Here is a 15954-nt window from a genome sequence, read left to right as displayed (position 1 = left end):
GTGGAGAAGCCTGATAAAAGGACATATTCAAGGTCTAGACATACTGAATCAGTATTTCTGGTGCAAGCTGAGGAATTCACTTTTTGAACAAATGCTCAGGAAATTCTTACACATGTTAAACTTTTAAAACCACTAGATCAGACTTACTTCCTACAAATGGCTAAGGAATATGCAAGAAGAATAGAATGACATGAAATGAAAGCGAATAAGTACCCTTTGTTTTGTTTGAAAAGACTTAAAGAATCTCAAATTTTTACAAATGATAGAGTCTCACATAGTCAACTTTCCTCCTTTCTAATTTGTTATATTTCAGGCCCTAAAGATCTCACCGATCCGTAAATACCAAGAAGTGTTTCAGGGTCAATGAGCCTCAAGTAACTGCAGCTACTCTACTGGTACACATGCACTCTTAGGAAATGAGTAGAATACAGGATCTGAGTGGTTTGAAGAAATCTCTCAGATGCTTGAGTTTCTTAAGAATTTAAGGTGTATTTGATGAAAGAATTAATGGACTAAAGCCCCTGTTCTTTCCACAAAGTAGTATGAACAGTTTTGCATATTTCAACTGCACAAGCACCACTCTCCCAGTCCCTGCAAGTGTGATTTTTATCTCTGTGGGGTATTTGTGTTAGTGCTGGGGCTGAGGCTGCACATGGTTGTAGAATGAACTCTTTGAGAGAGCAATCAGTGGCCTCATGGCTATCAGACAGCCACCTGCACAGGATGAGGACAGGTCTGCCTGTGGTGTGTGGAGAGGATACAGCAGTTAAAAATGTTCTTGTCCAAGCACCTCTTCACCCACACAGGAGGCTACTCCCAGGAGGAACTATGCATCCCCTTTTTCTGGATAATAAGCCTGCTTATGTAGAGCTACTTCTTTTTAAATACTGTCCATTTTTCACACTGCAGATAATGGTATGTCATCATATCATTCCTCTGCTTCATACTTCCATTTTTTTTAACTTTATCAGCAAAAAATGCATTTCTAAAATTTTTAATTGATGAATAATAATTTTATGTATTTATGGGATATAATGTGATATTTTGATATATGTTTACTTTGTGTAATGATTAAATCAAGCTAGTTAACACAGCCATCACTTCACATCCTATCATTTTTTTGTGATGAGAACAATTAAAATCCTCACTGGGTAATTTTGAAATATGTATTACATTAACTGTAGTCACCATGCTGTGCCATAGGTCTCTAAAACTTATTCCTCCCATCTGAAACTTAGTACCCTGTGAACAACATCTCCCCATTCCCCATCTCTCTCTCCCACCAGCCTCTGATAACCACCATGCTACTGTCTACTATGCTACTCTCTACTTCTACATAAGAATATATTTCTTAGCATGACATCCAGAGCTGGTTTCATGAACATACAATCCAATCACACAGAGCCCTGTGCTGAGGAAGTCCCCATGTTTGAAATATTATGCTGTGAGTGTCTTTAAATTCTTAATCATTTTACCTCTCAATTTGAAATTGAGAGGTAAAATGATAAGAATTTATTTGTAATCTGTGTGTCATCTGTGTGCTGTCACATATGTGAAGCAGCAGCAGCAGCAGTTCATGCACACACAGGTTCAGGCCTAAGGACCCAGCAGACAGCATGCATGCACAGCAGTTGGTGTGGTGTGCAGGTGTGCACATGCATGCCTGGGTAGTCATAGTCCTGGAGTCCTGAGGGCATGGGCACATCAGAACCTGGGCCTCTTAAAGGGATGGAGATGATAGTGGTAGCAGCCATAGAAACAGCAGTGGATGGCAGCAAAGGCTGCAGGAGGTGACTTCAAAAGTAGTTAACAGGAGGATCCAAGGTGGGAGGCCAGCTTGCCCATACATCCCCGGAGGCTGTCTCTGTGGGATTTGCAAAAATATTAACTCTCCAGCCTGAGCACCAGAATAGAAATTGTAGTGCTCAGGCAATAAACTTTGTCAATAAATTATTGCAAAAGGAAGGTATACACATGGACATTGCAATAAAATCCACAGGCTTAGAAATAGAAATTAAAGATTATTCCAGTCAATTATAAGAACATTATTTTTATATGAAGCTTTGGGGAAACCAATAATTGATGAGTTTTGCTTTGTAATTGAAGATACAAAAATGGAATGGAAAAACAGGCATTTTGAATTATATGAAAATCCTGAAGTCCCTTTCAATTTCTTGTACAACCTCCACAAGTTACAGTGTATGTCAGAGGAAACATTAAGATTCCATTGCATACATTTATATTTAAAATTAAATTCAAGCTCTCATAAAACAGATTTGTATAAAGAGTTAAATCTTTTTAGAAAAATATTGGTGAGGAGAATCATCAGCTCTAGATGTTTTAACATTTATATTTCAGTGTAATTCATCAGAAACTTATGAATGTTGCTACAGTCTATAAAACAGTCTTAATGGTTTCATAAAAGTTGCATCAGAAGAAAGATACTTTGCAAAATAAAAACTTATCAAAAAGTATTTGTGATCTTGCATTTGCCAGGAGTGACTGATGTCACTGAAATTATATCAACTGAAAATGAAGTTGCTAAAAATACAAATTCTGTTGATCTAGTAAACAATTGACCAGAAAAGTAAATGAGAAAATTATATAATCAATCAATATATAACCTTAATAAAGTACTATTTATTATATCGTATAAAATAATGACACCAAAATCATATATTTTGTAATTTGTAAGTGTATGTCATCACTGATCTATGAGTCATATCCTGATTTTATTGTATAAGTAATAAATTATTTTAAAGCGAAAAGCTTTGTATTTAGTACCTTTAAAGACACTTTTTCCTCTTTTTCAAAAAAGACACCCCACACTTTCATTTTGCACTTGGACCCACAAATTATGTAGCTGACCTTAATGACATTTGTGGCTTATATCTTGAGCATGGCTATCATCCAGCTTCATCTTCTTCACTTTCACTCCTCTGTTACTCTTTGTTTAATCCTATCATTTTCAGCAACATGGTTAAACTGAATCTATCACAGTTCTTTTTCACATAGTTCCTCTGTGAATGCTCTTGTTTGCACAGGAAATCTAGTCTCCTCTCTCTACCTTTACCCAGCTCATTACTACTTGCCTTTTACTTCTCAGCTAAAACAGTTCTTTCTCAATAAACTGATCCCCTCAGGATTTGCCAAACATTTCGAAAAAGTCACTTCTAGTATATGGTGCTTATCACACATTATTGTAGAGTAATTAATATGATTTGATTCATGCTAGCTTCCTTTTGTAGACTTTCATCTCTGTGAAGCAACACTCCTTATCTTTTTGATTTGCTGCAGGGTTTTTTTTTTTTTTTTTTTTTCTCCTCATTTTCTTCACCATCTTGACTCCAGTACTTAGCAGAGGATTGGACATACATTACATGCTCAGTAAATATTAGTTACAAATGAATTAACTAGTGAAAAACGTAACCATTATAAGTGATGAAATAAACATTTCTTATTCATAAAGCTTTAGTCATTATTACTGTACAACAATGAGCTATGTAAATAGGGAATAATTTGTCTAACTTTGCCACTATTTGGTGTCATAAATGGAAGGACTTGCTGTCATTTTTAATGTCTGAAAATTACTTTAATTGCATGATCTAAAACTTTAAATCTGGGCAGTTTTGCTCTGTCAACACATCCAATTAGCCAACTTATCCTCCTATAAATGTAAATAAGACATTTGTGATTTTTTTTTCAGAGCAACTACAAAAGGAAAATATTTTCTCTAGTTCTAAAAAATTTTCTTGGATCCCTGGAAATTTTTTGCACTTATTTTGGTTGCAAATCTGTGGAGAAACCTTGGAATTAAGAATGGGCATAGTCCACAAAACCATTCTTTAAATTTCTCCTTAGACATAATTAGAATATAAAGTACATGCATCTGGTTAGGTGTGGTGGTGAACGCCTGTAATCTCAGCACTTGGGAGGCCAAGTCCAGTGGATCACTTGACGTCAGGAGTTTGAGACCACCTGGCCAACGTGGTGAAACTCTGTCTCTGCAAAAATACAAAAATTTACCTGGCATGGTAGTGCGTGCCTGTGATCCCAGCTACTCAAGAGGCTGAGGCAGGAGAATCTCTTAAATCTGGGAGGCGGAGGTTGCAATGAGCTAAGATGGCATCACTGCACTCTAGCCTGGGTGACAGAGCGAGACTCCATCTCAAAAATAATAATAACAAAAATTAAAAATAAAAAGTACATACGTCTAATATAAATATGGAAAATATTTTAAGTAATAAAAAATGAAGACATATCTGATATAGAATGAGTCTGATTTTCTCCATTATATTCACATTCAGAACTATAGAATGTGTTTTTATTTTTCCATGGCTCTTTTGTCAATATGTACCTTAAAACCCCAAATTATTACTTCCTACTTTCTACTTCTAAATATTTATGAATGAAGAAAACAATTAAAAATGTTTAAATGGTCAAATGATAATTAAACATTCTATTGGTAAAATGCAGTTACACATTAATCAATGTGAACATATAAATACAATCTCAATGTTAGTTTGGTTTCTTGAGCAGAATGAAGAAGCTAGAAGAAAGTGAAGCTTTTAGTCCATTTCTTAGAGAGCTAAACTTTATCTTATAAATGACCCATAGAGAAATAGATTCTCCAGGGTCATTTCACTATTTTTAAACTTCTTCATTTACAATGTTATTTATTTATTTATTTATTTTACAATAACTTGCCTAAAACCTTTATTCTTAAATGTATATCTTTCAAAACATTTTATTCTTGGTAAGATGGTACATATGTAAATACAAATGTTTGTCCAGGGCCCCTCCATGGATATTGAGTTGCTCTTTGATGAATTCTCAACTTTCTGGAATCAGAACTTTATTATAAACAAAGTAGTCGTAACGATCTACATTGTGAGTCTCTTTTAATCTGAACAAATATAAGACTCTCAAGTACAACTAGCACACCCTGGGATTGTCCTTTGAAATTTTGTTCAGTGAAATGCTAGGTCTTGTAAAACAAAGATTGACATAGAGAACGACATTTCTAGAGGGAAGGTTTTTATGATGGATGCATAATTTTAACACTGGAAAATCTGAATTATAAAAGGGAAAACTTCCGTCTTCCCTATTCATGTTGCATCTTTAACAAAAAGAAAATTATATCAGAGCTATGTCAAAGACAGAATAAATATGTTGCATTCACCCTCTTAAATATAAACGTATGACTAAATCTCTATAGAAACTATGGTGGTCATAATCTTAGAAACATGGTTTGTCTCACAGTATATGAAGTTAACAGAGAGTATTTAGAGCTGTTACCAGTGTGTCAATTGTAATGTTATGACTAAATGTTAGAATAAAATATAACAAAAACAATGCAGTGCATTCTGTATATATGGAATGCCATTTTTTTGAGGTCTACAGTTTTCTGTAAACTATTTTCATATAAAGTGTGAATATAACTATATTTTAAATTTTAGTATAAGTAATAAGCTATAATAATAAATACAAGACATTTAAAAACAGGCAAAGGAATATTTCCTACTGGACATTGTAGAACTCCAGGTTGCATTTATATAATTTGAAATGAATGAAAAAGTATTCAGAAATATGTATTTTATAACTATAGGCTAGCATTTCATAAGCTTTAAAAAAAAATAATTTTTTTTCTCAACAGAGAGAACTGTCATTACCGTCCCACCTTCCAAAATGGATGTTACAGTTGGCGAGAGTATAGTGCTACCATGCCAGGCGTCCCATGACCCCTCCATTGACGTGGTGTTTGTATGGTTTTTCAATGGAGACGTCATAGACTTAAAAAAAGGAGTGGCTCATTTTGAAAGGATTGGAGGAGTAAGTTACTGAAATTGTTAAGTGCTTAATAAAATGAATCAAGTCTTTTAAATGAATCACCATTTTTCATAATTACTCTCTCCATCTTTATTTGCATGGATAATCACTGACTATTTTTGAAGCTACATTTGTTTTTGTTTTGGTTTATTTTGTTTTGTGTCTTCCATAGAAATACTTGTTCTCTAGATGTAATTATAATAAGGGGGATAATAAAAGGGTTTAGATACAAGCAATGACAATGATACTAGTGTATCTTTTAATTTCAGAGTTGTTTTATGTTTAGTATTTATCCAGCTGTAACAATAAAGTAGGACTTGTTATGTGGGATTACATTTTTATCCATTTCTCCATTTCTGTCTGCAGGAATCTGTTGGGGATTTGATGATAAGGAATATTCAGTTAAATCATTCAGGAAAATATCTCTGCACAGTACAAACAACCCTAGAAAGTTTATCTGCAGTAGCCGATATCATTGTTAGAGGTAAGCATAAATGGTGAAAAAGTGATCACATTGTTTATTCACAGTCACAATGTTCATATCTAAATTGTAGACCTCTGAGAAACCACATCATGTTATGGAAGTGAGATGTAATCAGATAGATTTTTTATTTTTTAAACCCCAGGACTCCATGGTATGGGTAGTGTGAATACAGCCATGGAACTGTGTGAATACAGACATGGTATGGGAAGTGTGAATACAGACATGGAACTGTGTGAATACAGACATGGAACTGTGTGAATACAGACATGGTATGGGTAGTGTGAATACAGACATGGAACTGTATAGGATTTGACTATAATGAACAGTCACGCTTGGCAAGCAGTGTCAGTACCTAAAACTTAGACATACCTTCTGTTTATAATAAATCATTCTTGTCAATCCAGAGTCAAATCCACATGCTCCTGTAGTTCTTCATATTAGCTGCATTTACTTGAATTAGATTTTACAAGGAATTAAAGATGGTGGTTCTCAATCTTTGAGTATAGGTTGACATGCTATCATCCTATGCCTGATATTTTCTAATCTCCAGAGGAAGCACTACTACATTGATGTCATTCACCATGTAAAGGGAATTAATAGAACTTTCTCTCTAATAATGTGCTATAAATATATTATGGTCAATATTTTACTTTCTAAGCGCAACAGGTAAAAATAAACCATCCTTGTGCCAAATTAATGAATGTAAGTATCTCCAATGTAGTCATGATAAAACATTTTTTTCAAGGTCCACCAGGTCCTCCTGAGGATGTGAAAGTGGAAGACATTTCCAGTACTACTTCTCAACTAAGCTGGAGAGCAGGCCCAGATAATAACAGTCCCATTCAAATATTTGCTATTCAGACTCGGACACCATTTTCTGTGGGTTGGCAGGCTGTTGCTACAGGTGAGTGACAAAAGTGTTTTGGCTTACTTTAAAAATAATATTTTAGTCCAATAATTTTAATAAAAGCAATTACATTTTAAATTAATAATTATATAATTTTGTATAATTATTTGTTTCTGAGTAGTCCCAACCTAGGTGCCTTAGTGTCTCATTCCTTTTAGTTCCAGAAATTCTCAATGGTAAGACATACAATGCAACAGTGGTTGGTTTGAGTCCTTGGGTGGAATATGAATTTCGCGTCGTTGCCGGCAACAGCATTGGGATTGGAGAACCAAGTAAACCATCAGAATTGTTAAGAACTAAAGCATCAGGTAAAGAATCAATGTGTTCTAAAAATGTGGAAGATTTCATATGATACAGTTCTTAAAAGAAAACAAGTATTTTTATGGGTCTTCTAATACTTTTGGCTCAAAATTGTTTGGCAGTAAACGAGTGGCTCTCATTTTTTTTTATTTTTACGTACACAAGGCAAGGCGTATTTTCTCCCAATAGTAGGTTCAATAAGAGATGATTACCTTTAAGCCAACATGTCAGAATCAGAATTCTTAAGAAACTGCGTTTGCATCGCATCTATTTTCTAGTCAAAATTCAATAGAGAATCTGTAGACTTGTATATGCAAATGAGTTACTGCTTGTTTCATTAAAATGTTGTAGCCAAGAATTAATTGAGACTGTTGGTGCAGTCAGCCATATATTTTCATCTATTTCTCAACTCTGAACTAGTTGTAGCTTCATTGAGCAATAGTATAAATTTTTTTCCATGCAAATGAGGTAAATCCTAAACTCATTTAACAGGGGCACTAATTGAGCATTAACTGGTTCACCGAAGAGCAGAACACAAGAACCTGGCTCAGATACCATGCCTTCTTAAGCTCTTTTCAATGGATCCTCTTTGTTCCACTCAAACTTTTACATCCAGGGTGACATTTAATCTGCTAGCTGTATATAGCCCACAAAGTTCACATTCTTCTTCGATCACATAAACAAGGGATCACTTGTCCTGGCTGGCTTAATTTAACAAACACAAATTACCTTATTAAAGTGTGCACAATTGTCAGAAGTCAATAAATCAATCCTGAAACTAAAGGTAATGTTATATGTTTATCATAGAATTGGGTCTAGAAAAAAGGACATACTTGACAGTGATATCATCCAATTAAATCACGCTAGAAGCTTACAGCTGAGAGGAAATCCCTTCGTTTTACAGAAGAGGAAAATGAACACCAGGATATCAGCTGGTTGTTTGTGACAGAGCTAGGATTTGAATCCAAACCTCCTGATATTTACACCCAGCATTCTCCATAAAAGAGGATCTTAACGTAGGTGACCAATAGATTAGCCAAAGAAAGTGTGTAAATATAGAAATTCCCGGGCCCTCCTGTATACCCCCTGGATCAGAATCTTCAGGTGTTGCCCATGACTCTGGATATGAGCTTTAGTTTCAGGTTGTTTGTTTACAGTTGATTTATATTTTGGTAGCTTTGGACAGGGTTGACAGAAACTCTTACATTTTCATAGCAAAGTCTGTGTGCCACCTTCTAACCATTAATACTCTCTTGTTTCAGTAGCAGAATGAGACTGGTGATATTCATACCTACTGAGTCAAACCCTACTGATTGAAAACCTACTGAGTCTCTCGTCTCTCCCTCTCTCTCTCTGACATCATCAAAGACTAACTTGTTCTCAATATGGTTTTAGGTTTAAGTACAATTAATTTGAAATTGAATAGAGAAGGGAATTTTGTATTTCTCTGAACACTGGAAACTTTGTAGAAAGTAAATCAAAATATAGTTTAAAATACTTTTCCTTACACCGCTAAACTATGCAAAGATCCTGAGATAGTGTGCAGTTAGTCACTGTAAGCTGTCAAGCACTATAAATTCAGGAACTCTGTAAAATCCACTCTGATTCACATCGCTTTTGATCAAAGGCATTGGAAGACTTAGAAAATAAGGTTTAGGTTCACGTAATTTTTTTCTAAAAAATTATGAAGCTTAAAGCTGACAAAGTTAAGGGTAAATTTAAATATGAAAAGGTATATCTGAAAGGTGCAATTTTGAAAAAGAACAATCAGTTTATCATATGACTATTTTCTGGTCATGTTTATAGAGCTAAGCATCAGTATGAAACGGAAATAAATAAAATAAGCAATCTAGATTTATTTAGGTGGTCTATATGGTGGGGATAAATTTGAAATGAGGAATTAAAACTTACATATTTTAATCCCTGCCTACCAATCCCCAGACATACCCAAGTTCTTCCTCAACCAACCACCTCTCATATTGTTCAAAAATGGTCCAATATAGACAATTTCATGTAATTCCACATTTAAAAAGCATACCTTGCTGATTTAGCCATTATCACAGATTTAGGATACTTTTGTCATTACGTCAAGAAAAATAATGCTTTTAAACACTTACGCATGTGTAAAGTAAAACCTCATTCTCACGAGGCACTGCAATACCATATACACACTCAGCATTTCCTCAGTTTTACAGTTTCTATGAACTGTTATTCATTGTATTAGTCCTTACAAGGATACAGAGTTGAAGGGCATACTTTTTTAAAACTCATCAAAATTACTGGTTTCTGAATCCTCTACCACAGAGCCTTAGATCCCAAGCAATAAGTAGAACGAACCTCTCCCAATCGCATTCTTGACAGGAGAAAAATCTGACTTTGCAAGTGAGAAGTTAGAAGAAAATCCCTCTTCTTCTCTCCCGAGAGATTTGAGATTCTAACGAGGAGTTTTAAAACAAGAATATTTATTTACATATTTTTCAATATTTAATTTTAACTGTTAAAATATCCTGATGACTAATAAAAGGAAAAATTATTTTAGTTTGTTTATTGAAAAAAATAATTAATTAATATACTGCCTCAGTAACTTGTTTACAGCACAACTGTATAATTAGGCACTAAATCAGCAGTGTCACTGTTACCATCTGAATGGAACATCATTTTGCCAATTAGTAGATGATGCATAATAATGTCAAATACCCGATGTTACTCAATTTTTAATTAATTTTGGAGCCAGGGTGCTCATGTATCAAACACAACTGTGTCCTCTCTCTTAGAAATTTGGATATGTGTAAACATAATTTACGTTCATTAAAAATGCAAGACTCTCAATATGCCTGTGTGAGATTTTGAAAAGTGAAATTCAAAAACAAAATTCTTTCTGATGAAGACATACTTTAATTATTGCCATCCCACATTTCTCTTGGTTATTTTTAGTCCCTGTTGTGGCACCAGTAAACATCAATGGAGGTGGAGGAAGTCGGTCTGAACTCGTCATTACGTGGGAGGTAATTTTCTGTCCAACTGAGTTATTTTGAATAAAACAGATTTAACTGGCCAGAAAGAATACTGAAAAACAAAAAGATTTATTTGATCACTATTGAGAGCATAAAAAAATATGGTATAAAAATACACCGTCCTGATGATGAATTATTTAGAGGTGGTATTAGGAACTTTTCTCATTGTGAGACAGTATAACAAACTCAGCAGAATTTTCTCCCAAATACATGAAAAACAACTTCAATATCTATTGAGTGTGGGTCAGTAGCATTTTCATTATCACTTGATGAATTAGGCATTGTTTGATTTATTACCTGTGGCACTGTTGTATTGTGCATAAGTTGAGCCCAGTAGACTGTAGGCAAAAAACAATTCTTGTCCTAACCCTGCTCTTTGCAACTGATCAACTCATTCTTCCCTGCATCTAGATGAAAGCTTAGGCACATGGAATAGATTTTGTGGTCATTCTTATTACCCATTAACGTATAGGCTCATTTATTACCTTATTACAAATTTCAGTCTGGTGTATACACTTCAAACTGGAGTATAAACGTTAGAATTTAGACTTTCAACCAATTTAAAGTTTCTCATTTTCAGTAGCTCAGTGCCTCAGCCTAAGAATTCTATAGCGTGAAAGGGAATACATGGTCAGTTCAACTTCTCTCCATTCTGCTCTTTAATTTATCTTTCCCCATTCACAGTGTTACCTCTGGATTCTCCAGAGCTGTAGAAGGTTGGTGTTAGTAGGGGAGGAGAAAGGAAAAAGTCTGGATTGCTGGTACATTTCTAATTTGACTTTGGTGTGCTCCAGGTATGGGAAATTACCAGACAGTGCCATTTCATAGGGTAGGGTTTCTGTTTTTTTTTTTTTTAATTTATTTTTTATTTGGGAGCTGGCCACTGGATGATCCCCCACCAAGGACTCCCAATTGCAATTCCTTGGTGCAGACCCAACTGGCTGCTGAAGGGTATCAGTTCCTGGATTTTGGTGGTCCATTTCCAGACTCTTCCAGTGAATATTCTCTCTCTTGTAGGTGGTCTTTGTGGATAGAGACCCCTTCAAGGCTGCCTATGGATGAGCCACTTGCATGGGTTTCACATTTGTCCTCAGCAGACACATACCCTGCTCCATGTTTAGTGGAAGTGCAGTGCATACCCACTCAGCATCTCTCTTCACTCTGCCACCATAGGCTGTCTGGATCTCTTCCCCACTTTAAATTTCTCAGACATTTGTCAGTTAAATGAACCTGCGTCCTTTATGTTCCAGAAAATGCAAACCAGGTGTTTCTTGCTGTAGCCTACTTCACATAGCTAGGCTATGAGAGATAGCTGGGAACCAGAGACGTTATTCTTTATGGTTATAAATGACAGTGTCAGAAACTAGATGCAATTGCCCTGAAAGTCACTCTTTCCTTTGGATATCTTGTTTCATGTGGACATTATAGGCCTAGTACAGTGCTTGGAAAGTGGTCCACCCTCCATGAACACTTGTTGAATGGAAGGTAGTGTTTTCAGAGAGTTGGGACTCTCAGAGGCCAGGCAGAGGGGGAAACCCTATTTTTTCAAGCATTTACAGGATTTCCGGTGCTACACAGAGCATTTCATATCATTCAGTCCTCACAATAATGCTATAAGGTGGTTACACCACTTTCAAGTAAGACAACTGAGACTTAGAAATGTGACATCATTGGGCAGAGAAGCATTTGAACACAGGGTTCTCTCTTTATGTTCTTTTACTGTATCCTGTATTACAATCCCAATTGTCTTCATCCAGTGTGATGGCTCAGGGTGGGCCTGAGTCCTTGAGTATCTACCTTAAGTGGTAAGTTAACCATATTATACCTGCTACTCCAAACATATTTCCCATAAAACACTGATTTTCAAATGAGTCTACAAGAGAATTGTTTGTGAGTAGTTTATTTAGGTTTCCATATTCATCAAGGGCCAAATAAGCATTATCATTATAGTGTACAGGAAGTTTTGCCTGACTTAATAACTTATTTTGTTCTCCTCCTTGGTCAGAAGTTCCTAAAGGTCAGTGTTGCCATTGCTTGTACACAGTGTATAATAAGGGCCCAAATGCTGTGCATTCATTCTTAAATAGAGATGAGCATGAATTACCAAAAGAATACTGTCTTTCCATGATTTAATATGTTCTTTTTTCTTTAAGGCAAAGATACACAAACCATGATCTATAAGACAAATTTGTCCAGTTTCCCGCTTTTATAAATAAATCCACCCATAGCTACATCCATTCGTGTATTGCTGCTTTCTTGCTGTTGCATGAGACCATATATCCCACAATGCTTAAAATATTTACTATCCGGTAGCAACAACAGACACTAGGGTCTACTAGAGTGACGAGGGGAAGGGCAAGGGTTGAAAAACTAGCTATATTGATGGGTACTGTGCTCACTACCTGGGTGATGGGATCCATCGTAACCCAAACCTCAGCATCACACAATATATCCATGTAACAAACTTGAACATGTACCCCCTGAATCTAAAATAAAAGTTGAATTTTTTTTTTTAAGTTAAGTTTACTCTCTGGCCCTCTACAGAAAAAGCATACTAACCTCTATTTTTAAAAATTATACTATATTAAAGCCACTTCCTCTGTGTGGTTTTTTTTTTTGCGGGGGAGAGGTGGGGGGTGGATATCTGATATGCAGATACTTGCAGAAAGTAAATTAGTGAATTCAGTTTCCCATTTATCACTCATATTTGACATTATGTACAGCAGATACTGAGCCAACTTCTACTGGTGCCCAACTTCTTTATGGAATAAGTTATATATATTTAGGAGAAGATTCATACATTAGTATGAATCTGAGCCACCAGAATGCAGGTAGTAATTCCTTCAATTTAATGAACTGGCTTCTCTGTTTCTATCAGTGGAATACAAAAATGGATGAGAAAATGTCTGAATGCTCGGAAGCGTAGAGGACAGAATGGTCTTAACCCAGCCTGGAAGGAGGTCAGGAAAGACACCATCAGAACTGAGTGTATCTGAATTATGTTTTGAAAAGTAACTTGGAAGTAGAGAGGCCACCCCAGGCCAATGTCATTCATGTCGTAGTTGAAATAGTACCTGTTGGACTTTGAAAAGCACTGCGCGACACAAGACTGTTCTAAATTCAGTCACAATCTACCATTATGTTTTATAAGTGACAGCTTTAATGATTATCCTTCATTTAGGTACCCTGTGGTATAATCTGCCTGAACTGAACTAAATATCTTCCCCATGTTTTCCCCAGAGCCACACAGTAAATGTAGATTTTGTGTTTATTTGTTTTGGTTTGGTTTGTTTCCAAAAACCTAGACATAATATCAAATTTTTAGAATATAGCAACGGTTAATTCCTTTTTAAGGGCATGTTTATATATTATTTTATCATAATGTGTATACTCCCAAATACTTCCAGGTTTGAGGTGCTTGTGGTGAATGTCTCATAAATATAACTATAAAATTAGGTACACAGGATAAAGCACTATAGAGTAAGAGATACATACCCACACTGAGGGTTGGCATGCTGTTTATTTAAAGGGCCAGACAGTAAAAATATTCAGTCTTGTGGGCCACATGATCTCTTTTCTAATGACTCAGTCTGCTTTTGTAGCTCAAAAGGGCCACATACCACTTAAAAACATATGGGTGTGGGTGTGTCCCAAAACCTTTATTTTCAAAACCAGGCTGCATGCCAGATTTGGCTAGAAGTACATAGTTTTGCTGATTCTTAGTCTGTACTAAAGATTTGGTTCTTACAGACACTGTGGTTGAGAATTACGTTATTAGTTTATCAATTTTTATAGATTTTACTCCCAGGAGAATTTCATAATTTCTTTCTTTTACTGAACACTGTCTCCACTTAAAGAAAACTCTTTTTCTGGCCTTGTTAAATAACTATATATATTTTTTCATCATTTGACTCTCTGTTCATGTAAGAATAAAAGGAAGTATCTAAATAAGTCTCTTTTTTCCCCTCTAATCTGCATATGTCGGACTCAGGTCTTTCTTGAGAGAGCACCATGAGAAACACTAATTGTACGTGACGAACAAAAACAAAACTCCCCTACTTGTGTAGATGAACTGACTAAGCATCTTGATTAAATCCGAGATCAAAGAAACTTCAGAAATGAATCAAATGCTCTAGCAAGTAGCTTCGATTTTTATAAATCTCTTCCATGCCATTCAAAATTAACTGGTTTAATTCTAGTCTCCTTATGAAAAAGAAGAGAAGTGTTAATATGAGGAAATACTTTGTTTCCCCAGATGTCAGGAGCAGCATTTTTCTTCCTCTTTTCACTTTCTGTATTTGTTAGACTGTTCCACACGGCAAGAAATAGAGACCAGCTCAGGTCATCTCGGTTAATGGGGATTTATTTTAAAGCTACACGGGAAGTAATGAGGACAGGAAAAAAGTCTCAGCAAGCAGGCAGGAAGGTCAAATGAAGAACCGGAACATCGTTCATCACTGCTCTGGGCACTCGAGCACAGCAGCTCTAGCCAACCATCAACAACCCCTCTGCTGATCCAGCCCTGGCTTGAATAGTCTCTCATGCTTATGCCTCAGTTCCTCCCATTTCCTTTACTTCCAGTTTTCTACCTGGCTGCCAGCTAATTTGGATGTCCTCTCTCTAATTTACAGCATCTGTTTTCTCTTAGCTTCTATTGCCTCACTGTTCCTGCCACTGCAGTTTCTCTACTTTTTGCCTGCTCTATGTATATCTGTTATTGTTTTGCCACCCACCATGTTTCATATGCAAACTCTACGAGAGGAACTGACCAGGTCTATTAGTCACTGTAGAGTACAGAGATTCTGCCCTCATAGATACTCACCAAGACGGTGCCTGTGGTTCTGGTGCTCGTGAATTGGTGCTCACATGGGTTCCAAGTGGCAAGATAATGTGATTGATAGAATAAATGGACTCCCATGAATAAAGAGAACCTCTGAAATGGAGTTGTGGACATGAGGGACTAGAAGCACTGTGTCCTGTCAGGTGTTGCCTTTATTAGTCTGCCAGAATATTTATTAAAAAAAAAAAAAAAAAAAGCAAAGCATTTTCCTTGAGAAAAAACAAATAAATTCCACTGATTTTTCAATACAAGTTTCTTGCAATCAGGAGAAATGTTGGTCTAAATTCAAGTACAGATTCATTTTAATTTTCTAAGTTTATGTGATTGTTTACAATTTTTAGTATCTGCAGAGTACAGGGGGAATATTATCTATTTCTATTTTGCTATTTTAGTAAGTTTAGATTTGAAATGTATTTTATAGAATCTGATCTCTGTGAGAGTTAACAGTTTATTCTTTCATGTAAGGAAAAATGCACACATGTCACTACCAATGAAGATGTATGCCTAAAAAAATGATGGGAGATCTTTTATACTTTTTTAAAGAATACTCTATGTCTTAAAGCATATGTTATTTCACAAT

General features: G+C 35.6%; 1 protein-coding gene across 10 annotated transcripts in view; it reads left to right on the top strand.

The window, feature by feature from the left end:
- Positions 1-15954, top strand: part of CNTN6 (contactin 6) — a 512408-nt gene that overhangs the window by 468213 nt on the left and 28241 nt on the right. For all 10 annotated transcript variants that reach the window (XR_010118662.1, XR_010118660.1, XR_010118661.1 and 7 more), the window contains 5 exons: positions 5657-5832; positions 6196-6313; positions 7059-7217; positions 7379-7528; positions 10455-10525. Coding sequence is in view for 7 of the 10 variants with exons in the window: in XM_063630727.1 (XP_063486797.1) it covers positions 5657-5832; positions 6196-6313; positions 7059-7217; positions 7379-7528; positions 10455-10525 (674 nt within the window). In the remaining 3 variants the exon portion in view is untranslated. The remainder of the gene's footprint in view (positions 1-5656; positions 5833-6195; positions 6314-7058; positions 7218-7378; positions 7529-10454; positions 10526-15954) is intronic.

This window comes from Symphalangus syndactylus, chromosome 21 (assembly GCF_028878055.3).
Source record: "Symphalangus syndactylus isolate Jambi chromosome 21, NHGRI_mSymSyn1-v2.1_pri, whole genome shotgun sequence".
Lineage (NCBI taxonomy): Eukaryota > Metazoa > Chordata > Mammalia > Primates > Hylobatidae > Symphalangus > Symphalangus syndactylus.
The sequence above is the reverse complement of the archived record's forward strand: the minus strand, read 5'-3'. Positions and strand labels throughout refer to the sequence as shown.